The sequence below is a fragment of the Rhagoletis zephyria genome, unplaced genomic scaffold (genome assembly GCF_001687245.7).
Source record: "Rhagoletis zephyria isolate East Lansing unplaced genomic scaffold, Rhagoletis_zephyria_1.1 Rzeph_scaffold_00561, whole genome shotgun sequence".
NCBI classification, from domain to species: domain Eukaryota; kingdom Metazoa; phylum Arthropoda; class Insecta; order Diptera; family Tephritidae; genus Rhagoletis; species Rhagoletis zephyria.
In genome coordinates, this window is record NW_016157645.1 from 21549 (window position 1) to 31925 (window position 10377).

The 10377-nt window shown below is 40.2% G+C and overlaps 1 protein-coding gene across 1 annotated transcript in view; it reads left to right on the top strand.

Moving 5' to 3' along the window:
* Positions 1 to 1104: 1104 nt before the first annotated feature.
* Positions 1105 to 10377, top strand: part of LOC108360368 (uncharacterized) — a 36515-nt gene continuing 27242 nt past the window's right edge. Inside the window, exons 1-2 of the mRNA XM_017612620.1 lie at positions 1105 to 7539; positions 7617 to 7745. Coding sequence (XP_017468109.1) covers positions 1122 to 7539; positions 7617 to 7745 — 6547 coding nt within the window. The 5' untranslated portion in view covers positions 1105 to 1121. The remainder of the gene's footprint in view (positions 7540 to 7616; positions 7746 to 10377) is intronic.

The following is a 10377-nucleotide window of genomic DNA, read 5'->3' on the forward strand; positions in this document are numbered from 1 at the left end:
GTTAGCATGGTCAAAGTGATAAAAACAGTGCTCGGAAGGTCCTCAGTGCGTTTTCGCGAAATCTGAAGATTTTGTCCGTTATGTTGCAAAATCCGTACGCAGATCGCAGTTTTTCGTACAAAAGGTAAAGCGGAAAGGTTCTACAGTTCAAACAGCGCCAGACCGAGGCGCAGAGTAGAATGTTACAGCGAAATCCCGCATTCGGAAGTTGTATGAATTCTAAATTAAAAAATACAACTGCATTGTTATGGACTACGAAACCTACTGCTATAAAAATTCAAAATATATTGCAGGTCAAGATTTTTATACTGGTGCAAGTCGTCAAGATGCCCCTGAAAGTTGTAAGCTGAAAATGAAGTCCAAATTTCCAAAAAACCACATGGTTTGGCAAGCTATTTGATCCTGTGGCCGTAAGAGCAGCCCTTTTTTCCCATCCGGGACAATGAATGATCAAGTTTATCGGGATGAGTGCCTCAAAAGGCGTCTTCTGTCATTTATCAACAGATAAGGAGTAGGCCACTGTTCTAGGCGGACGTGGGAACCTGCCACTATGCCAAGGACACATTGCCGTGGTATAATGCAAATAACATCAATTTTGTACCTCACGACTGCAATCCACCCAATAGCCCAGAGCCACGTCCTATTGGGGAATATTGGTCAATTGTCAAAGAAATCTTGCAGAAAACAGGTGAAACAGTGAAAAATATTGAAGAGTGCAAAACAAAGTAGTTGTGCGCATCGCGTAAAGTCGATGATGCAGTCGTGCAGAACATGATGGCGCGTGTGCGATGAAAATACCGATCACTTGCATATGGAGCAAATAATAACTAATATTTTAACATTTTAATAACATCTAAACTTCCAAGTTATATAATACAAAAAAAAAAAAATTTCAAAGCCTGCTAGTTTGTTTCTGGGGGAAATTTCTAAGTGTCGCAGTTTTGGTGTGTACCNAAAAAAAAAAAAATTTCAAAGCCTGCTAGTTTGTTTCTGGTGGAAATTTCTAAGTGTCGCAGTTTTGGTGTGTACACCCTTTATATTTCAAAATGTTTGATGTATGTATGTATATGTAACTGTATAACAGCTTCCTTTATATCTTTCAAGGTTCTTTGTAGAATATTATGGATCCAAATAGACATCACGAGTTCATTGGTGGCAATGAAGAAAAACAAAGTGCAATGTATTTTAGTAGAGGAATCGAAGAAAGTCGATCAAATACTCAATATTACTCACAGGAGAGAGTTATCGTTAATAATAAGTCTTGCATGTGTCCAAGCATGTCACATAATAATACTGCGTGCAATGCATGCCCTTCAGCAGCAGATGGCAATTGGAATTCAGAGCGCACATCGAGAATAGATTTTCAAGCCACAAGTACAGCTCGGGAAAAATTTAATCAAAATCCGATGTATTCCCATGATGGGCGACAATACTTCCAGCCGAACAGTGAAAGTATTGTAGGATTACAACAAGATAGAAATGCAGTCTCTAGTAAAAGTTGTGCCTTGGAGTCAAATTATAGTTTCAAGCAGCAATTTCCGCGTCAGCAACCACAACCCCAGCCACAGCAAAATCTCATGCAAATGCAAACGCAATCGAATATAGCCAATGTGACAAATCTGCCACCGCAACAACTACAGCAAAAGCATCATCAACACCTTAGTGCAATTGGTAACTATCCTAAGGAGAATATTTACGACGAAAAGTATTCAGCGAGACCGGACTTGTATAAAGATGTAAAAATCGGCTACTCTACTATTCCCGATCATGGGGCAGTAAACACAATGTATAATGAGATAATACAAAGCCAAAAGTCAGCTTCAGCGCCCGTGGACATAATACGCGTAAATAAAATGGATCCTAGCAATATTATAAACCCCAGTAACTCGATGACTTTGAAAGAACAACAAGCAAGTCCGAATTATGCTCGTAAATGTCCGCAAATTTTTTCACAAACCGATTACGGTAACACGCGCACGACGCATCAAAGCTTATATATGTCAACACCACAATTCAGTTCAGATAAATTCACTAATATTCACGCGCAGAGAAAAATTATGCATGAAACAGAAGTGAAAGTTCGCGATTGTGCCTCTGATGAAGTGAAGATGAACAAAATGTCTTCTTTAAGTGGTTATACATCTCAAAGTGGTGGTAGTAAATATCACCACCCACAAATGCACGAAACCACATTGCAACAATCACAATTAGCTCCTCACCACCAGGAACCACTATTGAATAACGTCAACCCGTCTATTTCTCGTAGTCAAAACTACTATATGCCAGGTGCCAAGTCGCAAATCACTTCTGTATCAGAAATAACCCCGATTAGCGTAAAACAGGTGCAAATTACAAGTCAGTATTCGAAAAGTCCGAAAGCTCTACCACCACACACGCAATTTCAACCGTTGTCACATTTGCACCACGCAGCGAAAAGTACCACCCATGATTTGACGAATTTTAAAAAGAACGAGGACATATATACTGAAACTCCTATGCTACATCAGAATAGTGGGCTATATGCTAACCCCTACAAAAGGGCATCTCCGACGGACTCATGTTGCAAGGACATCCCTGTGTCTTATGTCAATATGAGTAATAGCTTTACTGAACATACTGGTCAGCACTTCTACTATAAATATGGTAAAATGACAAAGGAGACAGTAACAAAGACCCACTTATGCCCAGAAAATCAAAATACTCCCCCACCTACGCCTGTTCATCGGACTACTGGCTACAAAGCCCAACCGTACTTTTATGAAACTCAAAACATTAAGTACGATGGAAGCGTTCATAATACTAATTTTAATATGTCACCCTCTGTGGCAGCTGTAGCCTCGCCTTCACCGTCACAAACAACGCCACCAACCCACATACAAATGCATCACACGAATCTGACTCCACAGAGTCAATCACAATCGCCAGCGAACTACACTCAAATAATTCGTCCACCGCAACATAATCAAATGGAAATTCATCGCGATCCCGTTCGAACGCATTCTGAAAGTACGACTATACATCCAGCGACAAACTTCTGTGCATATGACCGGCAACAACAAAGTTCTAAACCAATCATCTTGCATCCTGTGGTCATACCGCCTATCCAACAAGGGCAACCCATTGACCCTCCAATGCAATCTAAAACAATTTCAAATATAGCGAGCCAAGGACAGAAAGCAAATGCTATCAAGAAATCTCAAGTCCCAAAAACAAATTACCGAGAGTTAATAAACCAAGTATATGCAATGAGGAGTGCAACATCGGAAAAAGAATTAGACTTGCAAATTATTAAAAAGGCTTTGAACTCCGCGACTGGGCCAACGGGAACCCCACCAATAGAGAAATTGCCACAAAGCGTTGCAGTTACGAACAACGGTACTTTGCCACCGCCTATTAACCCCCCAATGACTTCGGAATATGGGATGGTCTCTTCGGAAAATGGCTTTTTAGTGGAAAATGTATCTACTGCTCCGCGAAATTCGCAGAAAATTTGCGTTAAAGCAACGTTACCTGATATGCATCGTACGATCAAGGTTGAGGAACGTTCAAGTTCATCGCCATTAGATTTATCAATGCGAACGGTTAAAACGAAGGCCGATTCCACTGAGTATTGTTATAGTCAGACACTTATGAAAAATCATCTAGTAGACTATAAGCACGCCCTACCAAGGGTAAATTTTACACCAAACTTTTCGCTACACTCTAATGATAGGACAGCTGTGCCTAAAATTGTAATTAATCAGCAAAGTCCACATTTGAAAAATTTACCTGAAGCTCCAAAAGCAACGTTCGTGCCTGTTGGATCGAAAGGTATATCAGTGCAATCACAATCAACTCATCATCAGAAGCAATACTTAACTGAAGATACCTCCAGAGCTTGCATTGTCACTCAACACAGTGAGCTGGCTCCGATAACTGATATAAAACCAAACTCTATGGCATTCAAAACGTCAGATGATGGTGTAATGAGTCAGGTTCGTCCCAGCGTTGTAGAATCTAACCCATTCGCAACAGTGAAGTTAATAAAATCTGAACCAAATTCTATGAACGACAGAAATGTACTTGCAACTGCCGATAATTTTAAACCCACCACAAATATTATGCAGCTGCCGAAACCCCTGCTATTGAGGGGCACTGAAACTGCTTGTGTACCAGCTTATTACGGAGGTGTCATAAAAACCGCAGACAAGGTTACTCTGGTAGAAATTGATCAAGCCCCAAATTCCTTGAACAAAGCACACGCGAATGAGCAGCGGAATCCTAACTATCTTGGTCGCAAGCGTCATCTTCAAGAATACTCAAATTCACAGCGTAACGAACCATTGGTTAAACAGACCCGATATCAGGAACAGGATGGCTCACCAAAAGTTAAATTGCTACCTATTACCAGCACATCAACGACGGTTATAGCATTAAATGATCGGGCAATAGACGGAGACAGAGAGCGAGAGCAGAATGTAAAAACAGGTGAAAAGTTCATGCAATCCGAATTAATCCCCTGCTGTCAACGGGAAAGCTCCATAATTATCAATAATAATATTCCTATCTGTAAGATAGAGCCGTTAACACCAGCTATGGATACGCCTGCACCACCGGTTTTACATCCAGTTCAAATGGTTCCAATTAAAACGGAAACTAATTCAGTGATAGCCGCTCGCATTAGAACTAAAGCGGAACTGAAAGGTTTTACTTTCAATATACCGATAGATGTAGTAAGTACCGTTAAAGAGCCTATACAAATAAAAGAGGAGCCAAGTACTTGTCAAACTTCCAACTCAGACTTACCGTCTATTCCGGGGCTAGATCAGCAGTACGATTCGATTAGTCTTTTAGACTTCAGTTGGAATAATAAATGCACCGACTTTATGGAACAGTTACTTACAAGTTCGTTAAAGAAGTGTTCCAAACGGCGGCCTGGTAATAATATAACACATATAGTGGAAGGATGTCAAATTTCTTCGAATGCAAAAGATGTACCTTTAGAGCACAGCACTCAAAATGTGGAATCGACTGAAAGTAGCAAATCATCTGATATGGCCGAATCGGTGAATGATAGCGCCATGAGGAGCGAACGTACGGCCGGCATGTCTCCAGAAGGCCATTCATCACAGTCAGCAATTGTTGTCATGCAGAAAAAAATAAGTAAACAAGATCGAGGAAAAATACGGCTGCAGCAAGAAAAACGGATCGCCGCTCGTTTACAAGTGGATAGTAGTTCAGAGAGTGATGATGAAATTCATAAAAGAAAAACGGACCGATCAAAGAAGTCGCTGAAGAAGGCTAAAGCTCGGCAAAGCCCGCAGGCAGACATAAATCAATATTCGGATTGTGGTTCCGATTCTTCTGACACTAATTACGGAGGAAATTCTCCAGCAAAAGTTCCTCCACAAACGATTGATAAAAGCGATGTGAATTCTAATTCAAAAACGAAATCGAAGGTCATCGATATTCAGGAAACTATAGCAAAAGCAGAATTCCGGGATAAGTGCCAAAATAACGCAACTAAAAATACCATTTTGATATCTGGTGAACCACAATCATCTGAAAGTGAAGATTCGCCTAAATCGTCTTCTAAAATAAGTCAGAAAGGAGAAACTCAAAATATAAATAAATGTAAGGAAGTAAAACAAGAGAAGGCGGAAAAAGTAGCACAAAAGATTTCTGAAAATAAAGAAGAAATTGGGAAAGGTGCAAAGAAACCCAAAGTGCTTTTAAAAGTAGGTTTAAATACAATGACGCGCTCCAAGCGAAAGCGGGAAATGGAGCTGCAGTTGGCGAATAGCAAAGTATTGCGAAACGATAAAATTATTCGCAATTCCACGACAAAAATGAAGTCAATCAAACGAAAATATGTTCGCAAGTTTGTCAACAATCAAACCTCTGTATCGGCTGTTTGCAAGGAGCTCTCTAATAAACAATCTGATCGTGAGCTTTCAATGCGTTTGCGCTCTAGAAATGAGAAGGATGTAAAAGGGGGGGGCAAAACTGAAAAGGTACCTGTTTCGAATAATAAGAAAACGAACAAAGCAACGATTGCAGTTGATAAGGATGATTGTCAAAATGGCAAACATAAAGTCAAGGAACGTCCAACAGATTTGTTTTTAGAGGTTTACCGCTATAAGCGCTCGTTGAAAATTCCACCAAACCTAATCACAATAGAGCATCCGCACAATCTAAAAATGGCTGCGTCTCTGCCCGATCTGGAGATCGAGCGTGATTTTTCTGCAGCCAGCACTAATAGAAGTGCCAAATTTGCAAAATCTATCGAAAAATTACTTCAAAAATCAACACCAAATATCAGTGAGAAATCTTCATTGACCTCCAAAACCGAACAAGAACAGCAATTGCATGAGGAGAGACGTTCTATAATTGATGTGCTTCATTCACGTGTTATAAAAACAAAGGTTTCCGCCAGTTCAAAACCTAAGAGCAAGAAAAGTGCAAGCAATTTCGGTATTGGGAGCCAAGTCCATAGTGATGTTTCGCATAGTGCGGAATCAAGTTCGGTTATGGAAATGCTTTCAATCCCTATGAAGAAGGAACAGGACGAAGAATCCAGTGATGGAAAGAAACGACATTTCAGCATTTTTGAGACAACTGTTTTGAAAACTAAAACTCGAACTGAGTCAAAAATGCAACAGCGCAAAGAGATTATACGAGAGATTTTTGTTGGCGACGATCGACCTGCTTCCGCTCCACCAGAAATAATTACCCAAATGTCGGATGGCAACGAAAAAATGACATTCGAACAAAAATATGAACAATTTTTGCAACACTACATTGTTATTAACGACGATAAGTTGAGAAAGAATGGCAAGGCAAGCACTGTTTCTTCACATTCTGTTGCGGACTCGATCTCAGCATCAACATCGACTGCGAATCATGGAAAAGTTAACATTAATGACGAGGAAGACACGTTGGCAAGTAATGGCGTAGCAGAAACACTGGATACTAGTGCTGGTAACAAAGCTAATTTTGTAGTCGATGTTGCAACGTCTAGCTTCAGAAGACGTCGGCCTGGAAAGTATCTACGTCGAAAAGGAAGCTCTGGGTTTGATTACATACGCAAAAAGAAGAAACCCAATCCGACTTCTTCCATGAACCTTAATTCCACTCAAAATTTGCAAATACTGGTCAAGCTTGACAGGAGAACAGAGGATGAAAATTATGAAAAAAAGGTAAAGACCGAGAGTGATGTGCGTCGTGAAATAGGTAAATGGGTGCTTAATAAGAGCGTTGGCCAGACCACAGTGCACAAAGCGGCACGTCTGGGATACATAGATGTTGTTGTATACTGCTTAGATCGTATGGGTATTAATCCGGATCAGAAAGATAATGCTGGCTATACACCACTACATGAAGCCTGCACGAAGGGCTGGCTTGAGATCGCTAGGATTCTTTTGCAGTATGGCGCAAATCATTCCGAAGCAGCACATTCGGGCATTCGACCGTTACACGAGGCAAGTGAAAACGATCACGAAGAGATTGTCCGTTTGCTGCTTTCGTATGGGGCTGACCCTCTACTCGCTACATATTCAGGTGCGTTTCAATGTAGTAATTACGAGTTTCTCTTAGATAACCAAATTTGTACAATATAAATTTTTTTCCGTTAACAGGTCAAACGCCTTTAATGCTGGCCTCAAGCACTGCAATGCGTGATCTTCTCAACAATCACTTGAGTGATGTGCAGAATGTTGGACCAGACAAAAAACCCTGGCATTTTAGAGGACCATGGGAGATTTTAGGTCAGTGCAATTTTCAAAGATTATTTTCTATATGTGCTATTTTCTGTATATGAATACTTCCAATCTGGCGTTACGTGACATTTGGATGATAAAATGTTAAAAAAAAAAAAATTGAAAAGTCTAAATTTCAAAAAGGTTTTTCTAGATTTGCATATCAATTAATTGGCCAGTAAAAAAAATTGCAACTGTTGGTGGTAGCGATTTAAAGATATTAGTAAACATAGTATGCACAGGTGTGACGTTACAAAATCAGGATTTTGACTTGGGTTACAAAATTGCAAAATTTTTCGAATTGGGCAAGACTACTATAAAATTTATTGTAGTAATAATTGAAATATTTAAGGTTAATTTTCCAAGTTTTTAAATGTAAACATCTTTTCTGCTTTTTGTTTAATCAGCGCCCATATATGCACAGTGGGAGAAATGACGAAAGAGTTGGCCAATATTCCAAAAAATCAAAGTTGTCCGACTGTTGCAAAACATGGTAATTTGTCAAGAGGAAGGTCCGTTGCATAGAGAAATGCATCTTTTTTTTGTATATTCTTCACTAGAGCAGTATGATCTTGCTATTCTTATTAAAGTTTGTGCTGCTTTTCTCATTGGCTCTAAAATTGTGCTTCGGAAATTTGATTTTAAAATAGTGATTAAGGCATATTTTGTGCGAGATAGAATTCATTTCTGACGGTATCTAAAATAATCTAAGTCATTATACTAAAATGTTTGACACAAGTACAGTATATTTTGCTTAGCTGCACATCCTTCTTTGCACGGAAAACTTGTGCACGTAACCGAAAAAGGCACTTAAGCGAATTTTCTTTACTACTTCAATGAGGAAGGTATCCGAATCCCTATGAAACCAAATATTGGCGGAGCACTTACCATGTAGAAATTACTGCAAGCGAAATTTTTACCGAATGTTATCTAATTATCTATATAACTACATAAATTGATAGCCATTTTCGTTGTTCTGCGAGATGATCAAACTAAATAAAAGGTTGTAAAATTAGGTAATTGTAGGGCCAGTGCAGGTAAACGTAATACTTTCGTTGATAATTGATACTAGTCGCGCAATTTTTAAAGCAGGTATCGCCAATGTGCAGGTATGTTGAATGCATCTATCGCAGCAGTTTCCTTATAAATGTTAAAAATAATGCTTTTGATGCGCATTTTGGGGTAGGTATCTTAAATGTGCACTTAAGCATAGAGGCAGCAAAGCAAAATATACTGTAAATGGTTCAGGCTTCCTCAAGTGGGCCCCGAATTTACCAAGATTAATATTTTTTAATGATATTCAGGCAGCACCGAGTTTTGTAGTCGAACAGTACACTGTGTAAACTTTGTTGCAAGATTGCAAAAACTTGAAAACTTTTGCCGTGTTTTGGAAATTTTTATTTTTTCTTTGAAATGAACGAAACAATATATCTTAAAGTTAATTGTAAAACCTGTATTAAAAAATATAAGAATATTCTATATATAGGAATATTCTTATATTTTTTTATTTGATTGTTGAAAAAGTTGTGATCGCGGGAGATCGGGCTATTCTGCACTTTGAAAGTAAAAACAGCGTAATTCAAGAATTCAAAACGAAAGTAACCAGATTCGTCCAAGTTTTGTTGTAATTTACGATTGAATAGCGCAATAAAATAATAACAGTGTTGTGTGGAAAGCTTACACAGGGCAACACTGATTTTAGTGCGGTAAATATTAAAGCTGTTTTTGATAGAATTTTTCTGGCTGATTGCGAATCCGTAAGTATAAAGTTTCCACCAGGTCCAGATTTTAAGAAAAACGAGCAGCCTCATTGCGTAAGTCGTAAATTAGGCTAAATTGTACGGCGCGACAACATTGACATTGTTGTTGTTGTTGTAGCGGCTACAACAACCCCGCCCAGATCGGTTGATATCTCAGTCGTTGTCGTCGAGTTCCACTAACGGCAGCCCCAAGAAGCGTGCAGCCTCTACGGGGTCGGTCCACAGGGACAACGTCGTTAGGGTTGTCGGGCTTTCCGGGCATGCAAAGAGATGTTTCGAGTCGTGAGGGGTATCTCCGCATGCCGGACACTCATTTGGCACATCCTCATGAGCTTAACCTGCTGCAGTAGCCAGAGCGAAGTTGGGCTATTGTTGTTCTTGTTTCCCGAGGCAGATGGAGATCCGTCGCGTCAATGTCCGGTGTTTGTGTGACTAGAACGGCATTCACAGGTCTAGAGTCTACATAACTCGATACTGAGTCCCTGTGAATGCCGTTCAGAGCCTCTCGGTATGCTGACGGGTCCAGAGGCTGCTTAATGAACCTCTGGACTTCGTCTGTCAGTTCATATAGAAGCCTCCTGACGTGTCTAGGCGAGGGCTCCTCTGCAAGCAGCTGTCTGTTTGGGTGGCCGCATCTGTGGCTCCTAACCAGAAACTGCATGCAGAGCATTATGTTATGCTCCCTAATTGGGAGCATTTTCGCCTCGTCAGGGGGGTGGTGTTCGGGTGACATCAGGAGGCATCCGGTCGCAGTCCTGAGTGCGGTGTTCTGTGCAATCTGTAGCTTCATCCACTGCGTCCTACTAGTCCCCGGCGACCACACTGGTGCTGCGTAGTTTAAAACCGGCCGGCCTATTGCCTTGTATGTTGCCAGCAACGTT